The 22,826-nt window shown below is 44.8% G+C and overlaps 2 protein-coding genes across 3 annotated transcripts; one reads left to right on the top strand and one right to left on the bottom strand.

Annotated features, from left to right (window-relative positions):
* Positions 1-386: 386 nt before the first annotated feature.
* Positions 387-16,381, bottom strand: LOC115115329 (G protein-activated inward rectifier potassium channel 3-like). 2 transcript variants are annotated; one of them, XM_029643823.2, is made up of 8 exons: positions 15,996-16,381; positions 7,277-7,686; positions 6,346-6,556; positions 5,046-5,247; positions 4,475-4,667; positions 2,531-2,728; positions 2,092-2,222; positions 387-1,783 (listed from the first exon to the last, which is right to left on the bottom strand). In XM_029643823.2, exons 2-8 carry the CDS (start codon positions 7,563-7,565, stop codon positions 1,508-1,510), a joined length of 1,500 nt encoding a protein of 499 aa, XP_029499683.1. In that variant the 5' UTR covers positions 7,566-7,686; positions 15,996-16,381; the 3' UTR covers positions 387-1,507. The 2 variants fall into 2 exon arrangements, with proteins under 2 accessions (XP_029499683.1, XP_029499682.1); XM_029643822.2 differs by lacking the exon at positions 15,996-16,381 and adding an exon at positions 15,894-15,989.
* Positions 16,382-16,977: 596 nt separating this feature from the next.
* On the top strand, positions 16,978-19,400 carry LOC115115330 (eukaryotic translation initiation factor 3 subunit F-like). Its single transcript, XM_029643824.2, has 8 exons — positions 16,978-17,105; positions 17,458-17,528; positions 17,649-17,728; positions 17,910-18,047; positions 18,316-18,407; positions 18,548-18,684; positions 18,880-18,993; positions 19,233-19,400. The coding sequence occupies exons 1-8, from the start codon at positions 16,994-16,996 to the stop codon at positions 19,308-19,310; spliced, it is 822 nt and encodes a 273-aa protein (XP_029499684.1). The 5' UTR covers positions 16,978-16,993; the 3' UTR covers positions 19,311-19,400.
* Positions 19,401-22,826: the final 3,426 nt, after the last annotated feature.

The following is a 22,826-nucleotide window of genomic DNA, read 5'->3' as shown; positions in this document are numbered from 1 at the left end:
TGTTAACTCCTTGTACCTACGTGACCAGGCCGTTCAACCAAGTTGGACATTCCCCAGTTTCCTAATTCAGACTTGCAATTGAATGCGGCATTAGACCCCTGTTACCTAGGAGACAGAGGGAGGGGACCCATGACTGTGCCATGCAACAGGCCTGAGCACTTTAGTGCCACAATGTGAACAAAATAGTCTCTTCTCACAGATTCTGTGCCGAATGAGTGACCTGGCAAACTTCTGATCCGTCAAGTATTGCCAGTGCCCAGAATGTCTCAACCAACAACAACAACATTTAGACAAATGGACAGATTTTCAGTGAAACAGTGAATACTCTTAAGGATAAATAGTGCAGATGACCACACTGATAAAAGTGAGCGCAAAGAGGAAGAAAGTTGGTGTGGAATATAGTTTATTAATTTTGATAGATAATAATTCAGATTTTTTTTCTATATTAAAAACATCAAGTAAAAAGGCTCCTATGTACACAGCAGCAGAAGCACGAGGTTGGGGTGAGCAGAGCGGAACACAGTTGTGCTTAAATCCTAAGAGGCTATAGAAAGAAAATATTTCATTGTGCTACTTACTTTCTACGTGAAAGCACACAGAAACATTCCCAAGAGAGAAAATACTTTGTTTTGTTAGATGAATACTTCCACTAGTCTCCAGTTGGGACATGGTCAGTGATAAGCTACATATGATGTAACCCTTTAAAATTGTTAACACAGTAATGATTCTACATCTAAATTAATCACAAGATTGTGGTTGTTTTAATGTAATCATAATGTACACTTCTATATAATCTTTTAAAACAATCCTTGTTTTTTTTTAGAGATAAAGAGATTTAGAGATACTATTTAAATCGATTCCTTGATATGCTCTTTACATGCTAAAGTGAAAAACCATACATGTTCTCTTCTATCACACTATCCATAATACATAATTCCTTTTATACATTGACTCCCCAATTCAGCCAACACATGACATGCTTCTCTTTCGATCTCTCTGAACGTTCCAGAACATTCCAAAACACAGTTCTCTTTCTATGTCTCTGAACATTCTCACCTGGTTGAACAACATCCTCTTTCCTGACAAAGAATTGTCAATACTTCATTCTTAAAAAAAAAAAAAAAAAAGGTATTAATTCATATAATGTATGTTGTTGGCAGAGGATATTGGAGCTATAACAATATAATATAATTATAGTGAAGCACAGATATTCATGGTAATAATAAAATATCACCAGAGAAATGAAAGACAAAATTGAATTGATATAATTTGTCATGTCCAAGTCAATGTTATCCAACACAGCAAAGAAGGAGCAAAATGGACCATTTAAACCACCCAACTCTCCCTTGGGGAAAAATGTTCTATGGCTGTATGTTATACATTAGCTAAAAGTACATTTACAGTACTGCAGTTGTGGTTCATCCTGTCATGACATTTATAGTACTGTGGACCAGGGCTCTGCTCAAAATAAGTGCACTGCATAGGGGATAGGGTGCCCCAATCTACTTTAGGCCTCTGATTCTGACTGGTCAGTGGTGACACTTCCATTCAACTCCCCTGGTCCGGATTGTTCTTCTATTCCAGTGATCTCACCAACAGTAAATGAAACGGGGCCGACGACCCCTCCTTTCCCATTGTCTAGCTGCTTCCCTGATTGATTGGTCAGAGAAGATCCCTCCCATTTCTCTTCGTCCAGTTTACTGGAGATCGACCAATAGAGATGAGCCTCCAATCTGGCCGCAGCTAATGAGAGTTCGTGCGCTGAGCAGGAGGGAGTGTCCACCTACGGTATGAGTGGCGGTTACTGTATCGGACAACTTGGAAAATAACTTTCAGAATCAGGGTAAAATCATTTTGGTGACATGACAAGAGTAAGTGAGGAGACATGCCAGACTGACAAATGGTTAAGCTGTGTTGTTCTGTACTAGTGGCAGTGATCACATGGTACATGATTAAAAGCAGCGGGCCGTCATTGTCGATTCATTTCCACATGTTGAATCGCCATCCAGCAGGTTATAGCTAACACAGCAACCCTGCTACTTTTCGCCTTTCCCCTTTCTGGTGTTTGTGTGTGTGTGTGTGTGTTCTTACCTCAAAGGTTTGATGGAAGGCGCCATAGTCAATGTCAAAGAAGCCTTCGGCCAGTGACATCATCGGACTGAACCTGTGACCCCACTGGACCTCGTCTGCCAGGTAAGAGCTTCGCGCCTGGCACGTCATACCTGGGGGTACCAACACATACGCACACAAACTTTGTAAGAACACATGAACCTACCCTGGCAGCGCCCCTTCAGCTGCTGTGATGACTAAGACAATCTTTTCTCAGTGGGCAGGAAAGCCACTCCCCCTTCCGAGGCATGGTGAGAGCCTTATGAGCCTTATGGGAACCTGAAGTAACTGTAAACAGAATGTTTCCTTGATTCACTGAAAATGAAAAGTAAATAGTAGAGTCGGTTGCCTGTCTTTCATAGTGTGCAGTTTTAAAAACTTTTAGAATAAGTTGCCATTAAGGACTCAACCGTAGACTAACCAGTGGCCTCCACCATTCCCTCCAGGATGACGACCATCTCAAAGTCGTCCTTCTCCAGCTGGCCCTGAGACATGTCCCAGAAGGGCGAGCGGCAGTCGATCTCGTGGGAGATGACCAGTGGAGACACCAGAAACAGGCGGTCGTCCCCCGTCTCAAAACCCACACTGATGTCTGTCTGGTCCAGAGGGATAAACTCACCTGGAGAGGGGGAGAGAGATGGGGAAGGGGAGAAAGGGGGACGAGAGAGAGAAGTGAGTTATTAAACCTTGAGGGACAGTTTCCTGGATACAGATTAAGCCTAGTCCTGAGGGACGTCCCAATCCACTTTACATGTGACCTCTTTCCTCTTCCTTCCTCCACTCCCCATGCTCGGGAAAGGCTCCCTTGGGGAAACGTCATACATAGTCACCGAGTGTTCACTCCAAGTGAAGGGAGGAAGAGAAGAAGATCATTTGGAATGGAATGCAGCCCTGGACAAAAAAAATACTCAATCAATCATCAAATCTATAAAGCCCTTTTTACATCAGCAGTTGTCACAAAGTGCTTTACAGCCGAAAACCCCAGAGAGCTTTACAGATCCCCATCCTAAAACCCCAGAGAGCTTTACAGATCCCCAGCCTAAAACCCCAGAGAGCTTTACAGATCCCCATCCTAAAACCCCAGAGAGCTTTACAGATCCCCAGCCTAAAACCCCAGAGAGCTTTACAGATCCCCAGCCTAAAACCCCAGAGCTTTACAGATCCCCAGCCTAAAACCCCAGAGACCAAGCGATGCAGATGCAGAAGCACAGTGGCTAGGAAAAAATAAGAACCAGGCTCTGAGGGTGGCCAGTCCTCTTCTGGGTGTACTGGGTAGAGATTTAAGAGTACCTGTAGCTATTAGGGCCAGATCGGTTTTCAATACTCAATGCATCACACAGTTGTGTCAAGTTGGCTGGATGTCCTTTGGGTGGTGGACCATTCTTGATGCACACAGGAAACCGGAGCGTGAAAAACCCAGGAGTTGCCATTCTTGACACAAACTGGGGCGCCTGGCACCTACTACCATACTTTGAACAAAGGCACTTAAATCTTTTGTCTTGCCCATTCACCCTCTGAATGGCACACATATGCAATCCATGTCTCAATTGTCTCAAGGCTTAAAAATCCTTCTTTAACCCGTCTCCTCCCCTCCTCTGATTGAAGTGGATTTAACAAGTAACATCAATAAGGGATCATACAGTGCATTCGGACCCCTTACTTTTTTCCCACATTTTGCTACGTTACAGCCTTATTCTAAAATTTATAGAATTATGTATTTTCTTTCATCAATCTACACACAATACCCCATTATGACAAAGTGAAAACAGGTTTTTAGAAATGTTTGCTAATTTATTAAATTTAAAAACAGAAATGACGCTTGTAGCGTCATACCCAAGAAGACTCAAGGCTGTAATCGACGCCAAAGGGGATTCAACAAAAGTACTTAGTAGAAGGGTTCGAAAACATGTAAATGTGATATTTCTGTTATTTTATTTTTAATACATTGCAAAATGTTCTACAATCTAGTTTTTGCTTTGTCATTATTGGGTATTGTGTGTAGATTGAGGGCAGAAAAAAAACAATTTAATCAATTTTAGAATAAGGCTGTAACGTAACAAAATGTTGAAAAAGTGAATGGGTCTGAATACTTTCCGAATGCACTGTAGCTTTCACCTGGAGTCACCTGGTCAGTCTATGTCATGGAAAGAGCCTTAATATTTTCTACACAGTATATCACTTCCATACTAGAAAATAACATGTGGAGTGTTCTTGTTTGCATCTCAAATGGCACTATTCCCCATGTAGTGCACTACTTCTAACTGGGGCCCATGGAGCTCTGGTCAAAAGTAGTGCACTATATAGGTAATAGGGTGCCATTTGGGATGCAGACCTGCTATGGGGGTTGATTGTATACTAGCCTCACCTTCCTGAGTCTGTTTAGACTTTATGAGTTTGGCCCTCATGTTGGCTCCAACAATGTGCGAGCTGCGCAGGTCCCCCACCCGGAACATCAGACACAGTCTGTCGTCTCTCAGAGAGATCACTGCATTCTTAGAAAACACCAGGGTCTCCGCGCGCTTATTGGGCTGAGAGATCTTCACAAACATACAGCCCACCTGAGGAGAAGAAGATCACTTCGTTGTCCTAACAAAGGTCCAAATGAATGGGACTTCTGCTTCATCCCAACAGCTCCAAAAGGCATAGACGGAGAAAAGGTCCTTTTAAGGGGCAGCTTTTTGATATGATTACAAATTCTTCAAACTATTTGTACGATGGAGAGAAACAGATGTGATTGTATTAGTGTCAGAATATGCCCTTAGGGTACAGTAAAAAAAATACAGTAGGGACTGTATGGGCCTGCATCTCAAGTGGCACCCTATTCCCTATATAGTGCACTACTTTTAACCAGAGTCTTTGACCAGAACACTATGGGCCCTGGTCAAAATGAGTTCACTACATAGGGAGCCATTAGGGGTGCAGCCAATGAGTCTCACCATGAAGGCGTTGACCATAGATCCCAGTATGGCCTGGAGCAGGAGCAGCATGGTGCCCACTGGACACTGGTCAGTGATGACACGGTGGCCGTAACCAATGGTGGTCTCTGTCTCGATGGAGAAGAGGAAGGCAGAGATGAAGCCGTTCACGTTGTTGACGCACGGTGTCCATGTCTCATCCTCCAGATGATCTAGATCCCCTCTGGGACGGGAGAAACAAAAATAAGTATGATGTTGTTTTTGTAAATTGTGTACATGCAGGGCTCCATTGTAAAAGAGATCTTGGTCTCAATGGGACTCAATGCTAAAATAAAGGTGAAATAAATCAAAATAGGTGGAGGGGGAGAAGGGAGCAGTGGAAAGAGTGAAAGTATGTGAGGGAGAGAGAGCGAGAGAGAGAGGAGAGGAAGAGAGCAGTGGAAAGAGAGAAAGTATGGGAGGGAGAGAGAGCGAGAGAGAGGAGAGGAAGAGAGGAGTGGAAAAGAGAGAAAGTATGGGAGGGAGAGAGAGCGAGAGAGAGAGGAGAGGAAGAGAGCAGTGGAAAGAGAGAAAGTATGGGAGGGAGAGAGAGCGAGAGAGAGAGGAGAGGAAGAGAGCAGTGGAAAGAGAGAAAGTATGGGAGGGAGAGAGAGCGAGAGAGAGAGGAGAGGAAGAGAGCAGTGGAAAGAGAGAAAGTATGGGAGGGAGAGAGAGCGAGAGAGAGGAGAGGAAGAGAGGAGTGGAAAAGAGAGAAAGTATGGGAGCGAGAGAGAGAGGAGAGGAAGAGAGAGAGGAGAGGAAGAGAGGAGTGGAAAAGAGAGAAAGTATGGGAGGGAGAGAGAGCGAGAGAGAGAGGAGAGGAAGAGAGAGAGGAGAGGAAGAGAGGAGTGGAAAAGAGAGAAAGTATGGGAGGGAGAGAGAGCGAGAGAGAGAGGAGAGGAAGAGAGAGAGGAGAGGAAGAGAGGAGTGGAAAAGAGAGAAAGTATGGGAGGGAGAGAGAGCGAGAGAGAGAGGAGAGGAAGAGAGGAGTGGAAAAGAGAGAAAGTATGGGAGGGAGAGAGAGCGAGAGAGAGAGAAGAGAGGAAGAGAGAGAGAGGAGCAAACAAAAATATAGGTTGTGAAAAACTATCCATTTACTAATATACTTGCTCTTCAGAGAAGAAATTGCATCATGTAGAGTGACTCTCTCTGACAGTGATACCATGGATGCATCTGAAATGGCATCCCATTCCCTATATAGTGCACTATAGGAGAATAGGGTGTCATTTGGGACTATCCCAAGTGTCCCCTGGCCTGCTGTCTGTCTGTTTGTCCCTCTCACCGGAGGTAGGCTATCAGGTACCAAATGGCCCCGAAGAAGAGCCAGGTGATGGCATAGGCCATGACGAAGACGAAGAGAGAGCAGCGCCAGTTGAGGTCCACCAGCGTGGTGAAGATATCTGTCAGATAACGGTACGTCTCCCTCATGTTGCCGTGTGAAACGTTACAGCGACCATTCTTCTCCACATAGCGCTGAGTCTTACGTCTCTTGGCTGCAGGCAGGAAACCAGGCCAGGAAGGGAGGGAGGGGGAGAGAGAGAGAGAGAGAGAGAAAGAGAGAGAAAGAGAGAGAGAGAAAGAGGAGTGAGAAAGAGGAGTGAGACAGGGAAAGACTACAGTGACATATCGGCAGTAGGACTAAGGGAATGAGCAACAGGAAGATGGGTTGGGGGGGGAGAAACCAGAGGAACAGGCATTTTACACAGGAGGGGAGGAGGGTAGAGGAGGGGGGTAGAAGTGGAGGAGAGGGGTAGAGGTAGAGGAGGAGGGGGAGTAGGAGGGAGGGGGCGGGTAGAGGTGGAGGAGGGAGAGAGAAGATGCATTCAATAACCACCTATCTGCAGACTGTAGAGAGCCAGAGAGAACACAGTGGATGCGTCCCAAATGGCACCCTAATATATAGGAAATAGGGTGTCATTTGGGATTTAGCCTGTCTGTCAGTGTAAATCATTTAAAGCCAAACACAAAACCTTACATTGGTCACAGAACACTGTCAGACGGTCGCTTAGTAACCTCTCGTTCTAGATAGATTCACTCTCGTGGCGCCAACAATGTCTCAAGTCAGAAAAGAAGAACAGTCCTGGGAGAGAAAGTGTGCATTCCAAATGGCCCCTTATTCACTACATAGTGCCCTACTTTTGACCAGAGCCTTATGAGATGCAAATAGGGTGCCAATTTTGGACACCGATAAAGGCAACAGCACTACTACTCACCCCAGCCAAATCTACCCCTCTCCTTCTCCACCACCCGAGGCAGCTTCTTAACGTACTCCTCGGATGCCGCATTGGCCTGCCTCTCTGCCAACTTGGACTTCCACGATCTGTTAACGCCAGGCTGGGCGGTATCCGTGGTAACCACATGGCCCAGATCCTCAGACACATCAAACACTCCGGTGGAGGCCGTCACCTCGCTAGCCTCTTCCACTGGTCCCTTCCCTTTCTCCACCACGGGCAGAGAGAGGGACTCTGGCCGCGAGGGGAAGGAAGAGTCTTCAAGCGCCATCAGGAATGATGGTGTATGTGTGTGTGTGTGTGTGTGTGTTACTGAGTTATTGATATCTCCCCTATGGCAGACTCTGTCCAATGGTTATTGACGGTGTAATCCGGTTCTTTACCTTGAGGTCCTAGGATACAAAACAAGAAGGGGGAAATTAATCCAAATTATTATTGTGAGATCATAGACGTGTGGGGTATTTAGAGGGCTCTGCATGCTGTAAATATGTTCTACAGAGAGTGGTGAAGGGCTTGTGTTGAGCATAACTTATGCCCTTCACTATACTGAATAACACTATGTTTTCATCCCAAATGGCAACCTATTCCCTTTATAGTATGCTACTTTTGAACAGAGCCCTATGGACAAAATAAGTGCACTATAGGAATTACGGTGGCATTTTGGTTAGTAGTCTTCTGTCCCTCAAGAAATGGTCCTGACTCAATAACCATCTCTCTCTGTCCTGACTCAATACCCACCTCTCTCTCTGTCCTGACTCAATACCCATCTCTCTCTCTGTCCTGATTCAATACCCCCCCTCCATCTGTCCTGACTCAATACCCATCTCTCCATCTGTCCTGACTCAATACCCATCTCTCCATCTGTCCTGACTCAATACCCACCTATCTCTCTGTCCTGACTCAATACCCATCTCTCTCTCTGTCCTGACTCAATACCCACCTCTCTCTGTCCTGACTCAATACCCATGTCTCTATCTGTCCTGACTCAATACCCATGTCTCTATCTGTCCTGACTCAATACCCATCTCTCTCTCTGTCCTGACTCAATACCCACCTCTCTCTCTGTCCTGACTCAATACCCACCTCTCTCTCTGTCCTGACTCAATACCCACCTCTCTCTCTGTCCTGACTCAATACCCATCTCTCTCTCTGTCCTGACTCAATACCCACCTCTCCATCTGTCCTGACTCAATACCCATCTCTCCATCTGTCCTGACTCAATACCCATCTCTCCATCTGTCCTGACTCAATACCCACCTCTCTCTCTGTCCTGACTCAATACCCATCTCTCTCTCTGTCCTGACTCAATACCCACCTCTCTCTGTCCTGACTCAATACCCATGTCTCTATCTGTCCTGACTCAATACCCATCTCTCTCTCTGTCCTGACTCAATACCCACCTCTCTCTCTGTCCTGACTCAATACCCACCTCTCTCTCTGTCCTGACTCAATACCCACCTCTCTCTCTGTCCTGACTCAATACCCACCTCTCTCTCTGTCCTGACTCAATACCCACCTCTCTCTCTGTCCTGACTCAATACCCATCTCTCCATCTGTCCTGACTCAATACCCATCTCTCCATCTGTCCTGACTCAATACCCATGTCTCCATCTGTCCTGACTCAATACCCATCTCTCCATCTGTCCTGACTCAATACCCATCTCTCTCTCTGTCCTGACTCAATACCCATCTCTCTCTCTGTCCTGACTCAACACCCATCTCTATATCTGTCCTGACTCAATACCCATCTCTCTCTCTGTCCTGACTCAATACCCATCTCTCTCTCTGTCCTGACTCAACACCCATCTCTATATCTGTCCTGACTCAATACCCATCTCACCATCAGTCCTGACTCAATACCCATGTCTCTATCTGTCCTGACTCAATACCCATGTCTCCATCTGTCCTGACTCAATACCCATGTCTCCATCTGTCCTGACTCAATACCCATGTCTCCATCTGTCCTGACTCAATACCCATCTCTCCATCTGTCCTGACTCAATACCCATCTCTCTCTCTGTCCTGACTCAATACCCATCTCTCTCTGCCCTGACTCAATACCCATCTCTCCTTCTGTCCTGACTCAATACCCATGTCTCCATCTGTCCTGACTCAATACCCATCTCTCCATCTGTCCTGACTCAATACCCATCTCTCTCTCTGTCCTGACTCAATACCCATCTCTCTATCTGTCCTGACTCAACACCCATCTCTATATCTGTCCTGACTCAATACCCATCTCACCATCTGTCCTGACTCAATACCCATGTCTCCATCTGTCCTGACTCAATACCCACCTCTCTCTCTGTCCTGACTCAATACCCATCTCTCCATCTGTCCTGACTCAATACCCATGTCTCTATCTGTCCTGACTCAATACCCATGTCTCCATCTGTCCTGACTCAATACCCATCTCTCCATATGTCCTGACTCAATACCCATCTCACCATCTGTCCTGACTCAATACCCATGTCTCCATCTGTCCTGACTCAATACCCATGTCTCCATCTGTCCTGACTCAATACCCATCTCTCTCTCTGTCCTGACTCAATAACCATCTCTCTCTCTGTCCTGACTCAATAACCATCTCTCTCTCTGTCCTGACTCAATACCCATCTCTCCATCTGTCCTGACTCAATACCCATCTCTCCATCTGTCCTGACTCAATACCCATGTCTCTCTCCATCTGTCCTGACTCAATACCCATGTCTCTCTCCATCTGTCCTGACTCAATACCCATCTCTCTCTCTGTCCTGACTCAATACCCATCTCTCTATCTGTCCTGACTCAATACCCATGTGTCTATCTGTCCTGACTCAATACCCATCTCTCTCTCTGTCCTGACTCAATACCCATGTCTCCATCTGTCCTGACTCAATACCCATGTCTCCATCTGTCCTGACTCAATACCCATGTCTCCATCTGTCCTGACTCAATACCCATCTCTCTGTCCTGACTCAATACCCATATCTCTCTCTGTCCTGACTCAATACCCATCTCTCCATCTGTCCTGACTCAATACCCATCTCTCCATCTGTCCTGACTCAATACCCATGTCTCTCTCCATCTGTCCTGACTCAATACCCATGTCTCTCCATCTGTCCTGACTCAATACCCATGTCTCCATCTGTCCTGACTCAATACCCACCTCTCTCTCTGTCCTGACTCAATACCCATCTCTCCATCTGTCCTGACTCAATACCCATGTCTCTATCTGTCCTGACTCAATACCCATGTCTCCATCTGTCCTGACTCAATACCCATCTCTCCATCTGTCCTGACTCAATACCCATCTCACCATCTGTCCTGACTCAATACCCATCTCTCCATCTGTCCTGACTCAATACCCATCTCACCATCTGTCCTGACTCAATACCCATGTCTCTCTCTGTCCTGACTCAACACCCATCTCTCCATCTGTCCTGACTCAATACCCACCTCTCTCTCTGTCCTGACTCAATACCCATCTCTCTCTCTGTCCTGACTCAATACCCACCTCTCTCTGTCCTGACTCAATACCCATGTCTCTATCTGTCCTGACTCAATACCCATCTCTCTCTCTGTCCTGACTCAATACCCACCTCTCTCTCTGTCCTGACTCAATACCCACCTCTCTCTCTGTCCTGACTCAATACCCACCTCTCTCTCTGTCCTGACTCAATACCCACCTCTCTCTCTGTCCTGACTCAATACCCACCTCTCTCTCTGTCCTGACTCAATACCCATCTCTCCATCTGTCCTGACTCAATACCCATCTCTCCATCTGTCCTGACTCAATACCCATGTCTCCATCTGTCCTGACTCAATACCCATCTCTCCATCTGTCCTGACTCAATACCCATCTCTCTCTCTGTCCTGACTCAATACCCATCTCTCTCTCTGTCCTGACTCAACACCCATCTCTATATCTGTCCTGACTCAATACCCATCTCTCTCTCTGTCCTGACTCAATACCCATCTCTCTCTCTGTCCTGACTCAACACCCATCTCTATATCTGTCCTGACTCAATACCCATCTCACCATCAGTCCTGACTCAATACCCATGTCTCTATCTGTCCTGACTCAATACCCATGTCTCCATCTGTCCTGACTCAATACCCATGTCTCCATCTGTCCTGACTCAATACCCATGTCTCCATCTGTCCTGACTCAATACCCATCTCTCCATCTGTCCTGACTCAATACCCATCTCTCTCTCTGTCCTGACTCAATACCCATCTCTCTCTGCCCTGACTCAATACCCATCTCTCCTTCTGTCCTGACTCAATACCCATGTCTCCATCTGTCCTGACTCAATACCCATCTCTCCATCTGTCCTGACTCAATACCCATCTCTCTCTCTGTCCTGACTCAATACCCATCTCTCTATCTGTCCTGACTCAACACCCATCTCTATATCTGTCCTGACTCAATACCCATCTCACCATCTGTCCTGACTCAATACCCACGTCTCCATCTGTCCTGACTCAATACCCACCTCTCTCTCTGTCCTGACTCAATACCCATCTCTCCATCTGTCCTGACTCAATACCCATGTCTCTATCTGTCCTGACTCAATACCCATGTCTCCATCTGTCCTGACTCAATACCCATCTCTCCATCTGTCCTGACTCAATACCCATCTCACCATCTGTCCTGACTCAATACCCATGTCTCCATCTGTCCTGACTCAATACCCATGTCTCCATCTGTCCTGACTCAATACCCATCTCTCTCTCTGTCCTGACTCAATACCCATCTCTCTCTCTGTCCTGACTCAATAACCATCTCTCTCTCTGTCCTGACTCAATACCCATCTCTCCATCTGTCCTGACTCAATACCCATCTCTCCATCTGTCCTGACTCAATACCCATGTCTCTCTCCATCTGTCCTGACTCAATACCCATGTCTCTCTCCATCTGTCCTGACTCAATACCCATCTCTCTCTCTGTCCTGACTCAATACCCATCTCTCTATCTGTCCTGACTCAATACCCATGTGTCTATCTGTCCTGACTCAATACCCATCTCTCTCTCTGTCCTGACTCAATACCCATGTCTCCATCTGTCCTGACTCAATACCCATGTCTCCATCTGTCCTGACTCAATACCCATGTCTCCATCTGTCCTGACTCAATACCCATCTCTCTGTCCTGACTCAATACCCATATCTCTCTCTGTCCTGACTCAATACCCATCTCTCCATCTGTCCTGACTCAATACCCATCTCTCCATCTGTCCTGACTCAATACCCATGTCTCTCTCCATCTGTCCTGACTCAATACCCATGTCTCTCCATCTGTCCTGACTCAATACCCATGTCTCCATCTGTCCTGACTCAATACCCACCTCTCTCTCTGTCCTGACTCAATACCCATCTCTCCATCTGTCCTGACTCAATACCCATGTCTCCATCTGTCCTGACTCAATACCCATCTCTCCATCTGTCCTGACTCAATACCCATCTCACCATCTGTCCTGACTCAATAACCATGTCTCCATCTGTCCTGACTCAATACCCATGTCTCCATCTGTCCTGACTCAATACCCATCTCTCTCTCTGTCCTGACTCAATACCCATCTCTCTCTCTGTCCTGACTCAATACCCATCTCTCCATCTGTCCTGACTCAATACCCATCTCTCCATCTGTCCTGACTCAATACCCATGTCTCTCTCCATCTGTCCTGACTCAATACCCATGTCTCTCTCTGTCCTGACTCAATACCCATCTCTCTCTCTGTCCTGACTCAATACCCATCTCTCTCTCTGTCCTGACTCAATACCCATCTCTCTATCTGTCCTGACTCAATACCCATGTCTCTATCTGTCCTGACTAAATACCCATCTCTCTCTCTGTCCTGACTCAATACCCATCTCTCTATCTGTCCTGACTCAATACCCATGTCTCCATCTGTCCTGACTCAATACCCATGTCTCCATCTGTCCTGACTCAATACCCATCTCTCTGTCCTGACTCAATACCCATATCTCTCTCTGTCCTGACTCAATACCCATCTCTCCATCTGTCCTGACTCAATACCCATCTCTCCATCTGTCCTGACTCAATACCCATGTCTCTCTCCATCTGTCCTGACTCAATACCCATGTCTCTCTCCATCTGTCCTGACTCAATACCCATGTCTCTCTCTGTCCTGACTCAATACCCATCTCTCTCTCTGTCCTGACTCAATACCCATCTCTCTCTCTGTCCTGACTCAATACCCATCTCTCTAGCTGTCCCGACTCAATACCCATGTCTCCATCTGTCCTGACTCAATACCCACCTCTCTCTCTGTCCTGACTCAATACCCATCTCTCCAACTGTCCTGACTCAATACCCATGTCTCTATCTGTCCTGACTCAATACCCATGTCTCCATCTGTCCTGACTCAATACCCATCTCTCCATCTGTCCTGACTCAATACCCATCTCTCCATCTGTCCTGATTCAATACCCATGTCTCCATCTGTCCTGACTCAATACCCATGTCTCCATCTGTCCTGACTCAATACCCATGTCTCCATCTGTCCTGACTCAATACCCATCTCTCTGTCCTGACTCAATACCCATATCTCTCTCTGTCCTGACTCAATACCAATCTCTCCATCTGTCCTGACTCAATACCCATCTCTCCATCTGTCCTGACTCAATACCCATGTCTCTCTCCATCTGTCCTGACTCAATACCCATGTCTCTCCATCTGTCCTGACTCAATACCCATGTCTCCATCTGTCCTGACTCAATACCCACCTCTCTCTCTGTCCTGACTCAATACCCATCTCTCCATCTGTCCTGACTCAATACCCATGTCTCCATCTGTCCTGACTCAATACCCATCTCTCCATCTGTCCTGACTCAATACCCATCTCACCATCTGTCCTGACTCAATAACCATGTCTCCATCTGTCCTGACTCAATACCCATGTCTCCATCTGTCCTGACTCAATACCCATCTCTCTCTCTGTCCTGACTCAATACCCATCTCTCTCTCTGTCCTGACTCAATACCCATCTCTCCATCTGTCCTGACTCAATACCCATCTCTCCATCTGTCCTGACTCAATACCCATGTCTCTCTCCATCTGTCCTGACTCAATACCCATGTCTCTCTCTGTCCTGACTCAATACCCATCTCTCTCTCTGTCCTGACTCAATACCCATCTCTCTCTCTGTCCTGACTCAATACCCATCTCTCTATCTGTCCTGACTCAATACCCATGTCTCTATCTGTCCTGACTAAATACCCATCTCTCTCTCTGTCCTGACTCAATACCCATCTCTCTATCTGTCCTGACTCAATACCCATGTCTCCATCTGTCCTGACTCAATACCCATGTCTCCATCTGTCCTGACTCAATACCCATCTCTCTGTCCTGACTCAATACCCATATCTCTCTCTGTCCTGACTCAATACCCATCTCTCTCTCTGTCCTGACTCAATACCCATCTCTCTCTCTGTCCTGACTCAATACCCATCTCTCTAGCTGTCCCGACTCAATACCCATGTCTCCATCTGTCCTGACTCAATACCCACCTCTCTCTCTGTCCTGACTCAATACCCATCTCTCCAACTGTCCTGACTCAATACCCATGTCTCTATCTGTCCTGACTCAATACCCATGTCTCCATCTGTCCTGACTCAATACCCATCTCTCCATCTGTCCTGACTCAATACCCATCTCTCCATCTGTCCTGATTCAATACCCATGTCTCCATCTGTCCTGACTCAATACCCATGTCTCCATATGTCCTGACTCAATACCCATCTCTCTCTCTGTCCTGACTCAATACCCATCTCTCTCTCTGTCCTGACTCAATACCCATCTCTCTATCTGTCCTGACTCAATACCCATCTCTCCATCTGTCCTTGACTCAACTTTCTCTGCACAAACCCTCCTATTACCTTCAGTACAGTCTAATCTATATTAATGGAACAGGTCAGATGTTACAGAGAGGAATGAGTGAAGCCCTGATCTATGTCCCAAATGGCACCATATTTCCTATGTAGTGCACTACTTTTTGACTAGGGGCCCATAGGGCTCTGGTCAAAAGTAATGAAGGGACTAGGGTGCCATTTGAGAGTCAGAGCTGAATAATTCCACTGACAAGGACAGATTGGTCATTTCTCCTGTCTGACTGTGGGGGATGGGGAAAGTGAATTTGGTCCGAGAAAGAGTCACATATTGCCGAGACAAAACCATATGCTGTACATACAGCCTTAAGAATAAGGTCATTAGATTGGTCATGCATAGCCTGTGCCTGTCTGTTATGGGAGCACAATAAATTACAGGAAGGAGGCTATTGTTTATCAGAAAACGTGCAATGTCACTTTTAACGTATTCTGTAATATAAGAACACAAAACAGCTATATGACAGGTTCCATTCTAATAATGTGCATAATCACCGTGTTAGTATGTATAAAATGGAGCCCCATTTCCCCCAGTGATATAAAACACTACCTGGATAGAATATTCGGTAACTAAACGCGTGGGGTGATGGAATAGCCTATAGCCTACGGTGTTGACTATTCAACAATGACGCATTAAACATTTCTTAATGTATTCGATTAGAAAATACACATTTATCAATCATAAAGAAAACAACAGTGATTTATCCTACCTGTAGTGGGGTTTCATCTGGTAATTGCCTTATCCTATTAAAACAATATACCGTCCCCTTATTTATTTATTTATTTATTTATTTATTTATAAAGGACCTTACAGATGAGTGGATGGTCCAAGAGCGAGCCTCGGAGATCTTCCGCTCAGGTTCGATCATCCGACAATTTTTGAAATGTTTATCATCGGCTCTGCTGATGAGGAGGGTGTTCGAGGCAGCATCAGTCCTCTACTCTCTCAACAGGAAATAAAGGCAACCCCAACCAAACGACTCTGCTTTTTAGATGTCTGTAATCCTCAATAAACAGCGTGCTCACAAATAGCATATTCTTATATTTTCCGAGTTTGTCTTCAAAGAGTTTAAAATGGTGGCAGTTCGTCCGTACAGACCATTGGGTATAGACAGTGAAGCCAGCAGCGATCCGCATCAGATAAATTTGTATGAATTACCGGCAGCTGCGCAGGTGTTAGAACATGGGAGCAACAGTCGAGGAGGATGCTGTCATCACCATCATTCATAAACCATCACCCAGATTCATGATCACGATAAGCATTAGATATTTAAACCATTGTGCTGTTTTGTCAACTGTTTTACACTGATGGTAATGTCTGGACATTTTAGATGCCGATGATGTGAGGAGGCATTTACAACCCGAGGTTGCTATAGATCATTTTATGATCCAGTTGACATATTCTTCAATAGGCTTGCAGAAGGTCGTAATGATATTCGGTCTGTGGAGGATGACGTTTTGAAAATAAATGAATTCATATCCATGTGAAACAACCAGTTTCTGAACAGCCAAATAGCTTAACAGCATTTCAATTATAGTATTTAATACTGTTTTCCAGAAAAAAATGGTCTTCTGATGCATTCAATGGTTAATCATATCTAGTCTATTATGTTATAAGTCGCTCTGGATAAGAGCGTCTGCTAAATGACTTAAATGTAAATGTAAATGTTATATTATAAGGGTTTAATTGTGTATTATTAGGTCGCTTCTGTGTGCAATACCACTTCCAATGCAGCAGGTGACGCACCTTGTCTGTATTTGTCACACGCCGATAAAGGGACCGGAAGCGTAAAATTGTTCCTTTTTCAAGATGTCGGTGTATGGCCCCGTGGTGAAAATTCACCCAGTCGTTCTCGCCTCCATCGGCGATTCTTACGAACGAAGAAATGAGGGAGCGAGTCGTGTGATCGGAACCTTGCTTGGTAATTTAACTATAAACTTACTTTAGCTCTAATGAAAATTGATTAGACGCGCAGGGAGGCGAACAGCCTGTCTCAGCTAGCTAGCTACGGCTAACTTAGCTTACATCACTTTGCTGATGCATTGCCAGGCTCTCACATCCTCTTGATCCAAAAATATACCAAAGCTCCTCTGATTATAAAGATTTGACCAAGTATTAAACGTTTTTAGCTTGCCGAGATTACTGTGGAATGTTTATGTTGTTGAAACTTTGCTTGCTAGCGAGTAACAGGTTCCATAGAATAGTTACATTTGTCCCCGTATCATCGGCACAAAACGAGTATCGCAACTTAATGCATTCCTTGTCTTCCTCAGGTACCATTGACAAGCACTCTGTGGAGGTCACCAACTGTTTCTCCGTCCCCCACAATGAGTCTGAAGATGAGGTGATGAGAAGTGTCACTGATACAACTATATACTATCTAGCTATTGCTGTAGTGTAGAAATGAGGAAAGCTTGCACATGTAGTCCTAGAAGTGAAACTGGTGTCTCTGTGATGGTGACAGGTTGCTGTGGACATGGAGTTTGCCAAGAACATGTACGATCTTCATAAGAGGGTGTCACCCAGCGAGGTCATTGTTGGATGGTGAGTAGGCTTTTATTCTTCCCTAGTCCCATTAGAAAAAAGATTTTGTCCCACGCCGGTACTAACAATTATTGACAACTTATTCAATTAACTAGAAAAATAAAAAGTACATTTGTTCAAAGTAAATCTGTTTGCCTGTGTCAGAACACTGCTCTAAAGGCAAACCATTCTCCTTCAACAGGTATGCCACAGGCTTTGAGATCACTGAGCACTCTGTGTTGATCCATGAGTACTACAGCCGAGAGGCCACGAACCCCATTCACCTCACCATGGACACCGCCCTGCAGAGTGGCAAGATGAACATCCGTGCCTATGTCAGGTCTGTGACTTTCCTCACTTTAACCAGTCTCTCTTCTTCTGTCTCAGTACTTTAGTTGGTCCACTGAAAAGCTATTGTTGACTCCATCCCAAGCAGAGTTGCTTCAACTCCCTGTGACTTCCTGATCTCATCTTTCAGTTGTTTTGTTATGTTTGCATTTGCTGTTTCGTTACTTTGGCATTCCTTTAAACACTTTGGCATTCCTATTCTTATGATAGTTTAAATAAATTCATATCATTTTTCCCCATTGCTTCGGTTGCCATGACAGTGCCCAGATGGGTGTGCCAGGAAAGACTGTCGGTGTGATGTTCACTCCCCTGAGTGTGAAATACAAGTATTACGACACAGAGAGGATAGGAGGTCAGAACCTTCATTCTTCTTTGATTGTTTTCTGTCCCATTTGTTCCTGGTTTGAATACGGTTTTATTTGTTGGGTCATGTCTTCTTGTTGGGGTGTGGAAATCCTTAATAAAATTGATCAAATATTTTGTATATTCTAGTTGATCTTCTCCAGAGGACGAGAGATGCTCCTAACACCACCAATGGGCTGACCTCTGACCTCTGCCAGGTGGGCGGGGCAGCAGGCCGTGTTCAGGACATGCTGGCCACGGTACTGACCTACATTGAGGATGTGTTGGTGAGTAGCCTACACACACAGAGCCTATATTATGGCTGCATCCCATATTACATTACGGAGACGTTCCGTTATGTCAACCTTGTTATCGTATGCAACTCATCGGAAAGTAGTTGATTTTAGTTGAGTTAGGACTTAATTTGTGTTTATGCGTCTCTGTGGCCATAACCTAAGCTCTTCTTTCTGTATGTTTGTCAGTCTGGTAAGCAGATGGCAGATAACAGTGTGGGTCGGTACCTGATGGATCTGGTCAACAAGGTTCCTAAGATCACAGCAGAGGACTTTGAGACCATGCTCAACTCCAACATCAACGTACGTTTTTATGTCTCTTGGATTTGGGCCTGTATTTATCAAGTGCTGGTTTAGGATCAGTTTTTTTACATCACAATTACATGGTTGGGAATCTGATCCTAGATCAGCATTCCTACTCTGAGACGCTTGATACATATGGCTCCTCATCTGTGGAATTGATTCAGTTGAACAGCCATAATAAATATATGTCCCTTGCACTCATGACATTTGTGTGAATGTGTACCGTTTCTCTTTCACAGGACCTGTTGATGGTGACCTATCTATCTAATCTGACTCAAGCACAGATCGCCCTGAATGAGAAGATTGTGGTACTCTGAGCATTGAGGGATCAGGATGGTTTAGTTCTTAATAAAGAGTGATGGATAAAAAAATTGTTGGTATAGCTCAAATAAAGGTGATATACAGTACAGTGTGTAATTTCAATGTTTGCTTGCTACAACTGAAGGGATGTTTTCTAGCTAAAATAATTTATTTGCAGATTCCACAATGTGTTCCGGAATGGGACAATGCATGCCTAGTAACATCATTTATATTTCTGGAAAAGCAGTATGAATATAAATTAAAGCTCAGAGTTTGTTTGTGTGAGTACTATCCCGCTGTTGGTGGTTCCAGAAGTAATAGAAACGGGCCTCGTATTTAGGAACCTGTGTTTTCTGCAATCATGGGACATAAATGTTTTATCCTGCATTTTAATCCTCATTCAGAAATGAGAATTGGACCAAGACTATGCAAAACACAGGGCCCGACTCATACAGTATGATGACAATGCAGATTAGTTCCCCGTCCCTAGGATGAAATCCCTATTTGGTCCACAGGGTGGCACTAAAGAGCTCAGGTCTTGCCTGGCACAGTTTTATTTCTTATTTTATTTTACCTTCATTTAACTAGGCAAGTCAGTTAAGAACAAATTCTTATTTTCAATGACAGCCTGGCCTAGGAACAGTGGGTTAACTGCCTGTTCAGGGGCAGAACGACAGATTTGTACCTTGTCAGCTCGGGAGTTTGAATTTGCAACCTTCCAGTTACTAGTCCAACGCTCTAACCACTAGGCTACCCTGCTGCCCCAGTGAGGGGTCTCCTAGGCAACAGGGGTCATAGAGGGTAGGGACTGGGAGAAGATCAAAGGTCCAATGAATTCTGATGACCATAGGGTCAAAGAGAGGTTGTGTATAACCCAAGACCCATATGGACCCTGATCAAATGTAGGGAATATGGTGCCATTTGACAGCATACTCTACATCTAATAGTCATCTTTCGTATCCTCTTTCTGGGTGGAGTCAACAGTTACAGTTGAAGTCGGAAGTTTACATACACCTTAGCCAAGTACATTTAAACTCCGTTTTTCACAATTCCTGACATTTAATCCTAGTAAAAATGCCCTGTCTTAGGTCAGTTGGGATCACCACTTTTATTTTAAGAATGTGAAATGTCAGAATAATAGTAGAGGGAATGATTTATTTCAGCTTTTCTTTCATCACATTCCCAGTGGGTCAGAGTTTACATACACTCAATTAGTATTTGATAGCATTGCATTTAAATGGTTTAACTTGGGTCAAATGTTTTGGGTAGCCTTCCACAAGAATTTTGGCCCATTCCTCCTGACAGAGCTGGTGTGACTGAGTCAGGTTTTTAGGCCTCCTTGCTCTCACACGCTTTTTCAGTTCTGCCCACAAATGTTCTATAGGATTGAGGTCAGGGCTTTGTGATGGCCACTCCAATACCTTGACTTTGTTGTCCTTAAGCCATTTTGCTACAACTTTGGAAGTATGCTTGGGGTCATTGTCCATTTGGAAGACCCATTTGCGACCAAGCTTTAACTTCCTGACTGATGTCTTGAGATGTTTCAATATATCCACAATTTTCCTCCTCACAATGCCATCTATTTTGTGAAGTGCACCAGTCCCTCCTGCAGCAAAGCACCCCCATAACACGATGCTGCCACCCCTGTGCTTCATGGTTGGGATGGTGTTCTTCGGCTTGCAAGCCTCCCCTTTTTTCCTCCAAACATAACGATGGTCATTATGGCCAAACAGTTCTAGTTTTGTTTCATCAGAACAGAGGACATTTCTCCAAAAAGTACGATCTTTGTCCCCATGTGCAGTTGCAAACCTTAGTCTGGCTTTTTTATGGCGGTTTTGGAGCAGTGGCTTCATCCTTGCTGAGCGGCCTTTCAGGTTATGTCGATATAGGACTGGTTTTACTGTGGATATAGATACTTTTGTAACTGTTTCCTCCAGCATCTTCACAAGGTCCTTTGCTGTTGTTCTGGGATTGATTTGCACTTTTCGCACCAAAGTACATTCATCTCTAGGAGACAGAATGCGTCTAGTTTCTGAGTGGTATGACGGCTGCGTGGTCCCATGGTGTTTATACTTGCGTACTATTGTTTGTACAGATGAACATGGTACCTTCGGGCGTTTGGAAATTGCTCCCAAGGTTGAACCAGACTTGTGGAGGTCTACCATTTTTTTCTGAGGTCTTGGCTGATTTCTTATGATTTTCCCATGATGTCAAGCAAAGAGGCACTGAGTTTGAAGGTTCAAATGATGTCAATTGGCCTATCAGAAGTATCTAAAGCCATGACATACTTTTCTGGAATTTTCCAAGTGGTTTAAAGGCACAGTCAACTTAGTGTATGTAAACTTCTGACCCACTGCAATTGTGATACATTGAAATATAATGCGAAATAATCTGTCTAAACAATTGTTGGAAAAATGACGTGTGTCATGCACGAAGTAGATGTACTAACTGACTTGCCAAAGCTTTAGTTTGTTAACAAGCAATTTGTGGAGTGGTTGAAAAACGAGTTTAAATGACTACAACCTATGTGTATGTAAACTTCCAACTTCAACTGTATGTACACCATATTTATCAACAGACTCCTTTCTGGTTTAATGGTGTATGTAAACTTTCTACTTCAACTGTATGTACACCATATTTATCAACAGACTCCTTTCTGGTTTAATGGTGTATGTAAACTTCCGGATCACTTGGTAGAACATGGGATTTGTTGTGGGTTCAATTCCAACAGTCGCCCTGGATAAGAGCGTCTACTAAATGATCTAAAATATAAATACGATTTCTTCCTACGACTGAGACACTTAAATGAAACCTAATTCATGCATCCATTCATTTCTTTGAAACTTGATTTAAAAAAAAGTTGAATGAAATACACAAAGTTCTCCCTTTTCCCCTTGTTGTTATCTTAAATAGAGCTACAGTATTGAGGGGTGACAGAGTACATGGACCAAGCGTTGACATTCTCATCCGATGAGTGGGTTTAAGGTAGCTGTGTTGCAAAGAGACTCCTCTAATTCTAACATACTGCCCAACAAACCAGTTCGAGACTAATAGTATATTGCATGCAAAACCCGCTATTACAGCATTATGATCTGAGGTACTGGGCTTTGTCTGTGTCCAAAACAGCAGCCTATGCACCGCTGCTGACCAGAGCCCTATGTCCTATAGGGAATAGGGTGCCATTTGGGACGTATGTATCCTTGGAGAGAGAGAGAAGCTGGGAGGGGATAGAGGATCAGGGAAGTCAGCAGCAATAGACTGGTGTAGTTAGTTCTGGTCAGTAAGTAACCAATGTAAAACAACAACTAAAGGACTTCTGCATTTCTCCATGGAAACTGCCTTGTCCCTGTGTGAAGCACAGAAAGGGTACTGGTCTAACGACAAGAACACAATGGCCATGTGTCTTCATACAGCTTTAAACTCCTCATTAGTTTGGTCCTAGTGAACATATCTGTGGCCCAAATGGTACCCTATTCTCTATATAGTGCACTACTTTAGCACAAGAGCCCTATGGGTTGTGTTAATGAGTCTGG

This window comes from Oncorhynchus nerka, linkage group LG9b (genome assembly GCF_034236695.1).
Source record: "Oncorhynchus nerka isolate Pitt River linkage group LG9b, Oner_Uvic_2.0, whole genome shotgun sequence".
Lineage (NCBI taxonomy): Eukaryota > Metazoa > Chordata > Actinopteri > Salmoniformes > Salmonidae > Oncorhynchus > Oncorhynchus nerka.
This window is presented reverse-complemented; position numbering and strand designations above follow the sequence as displayed.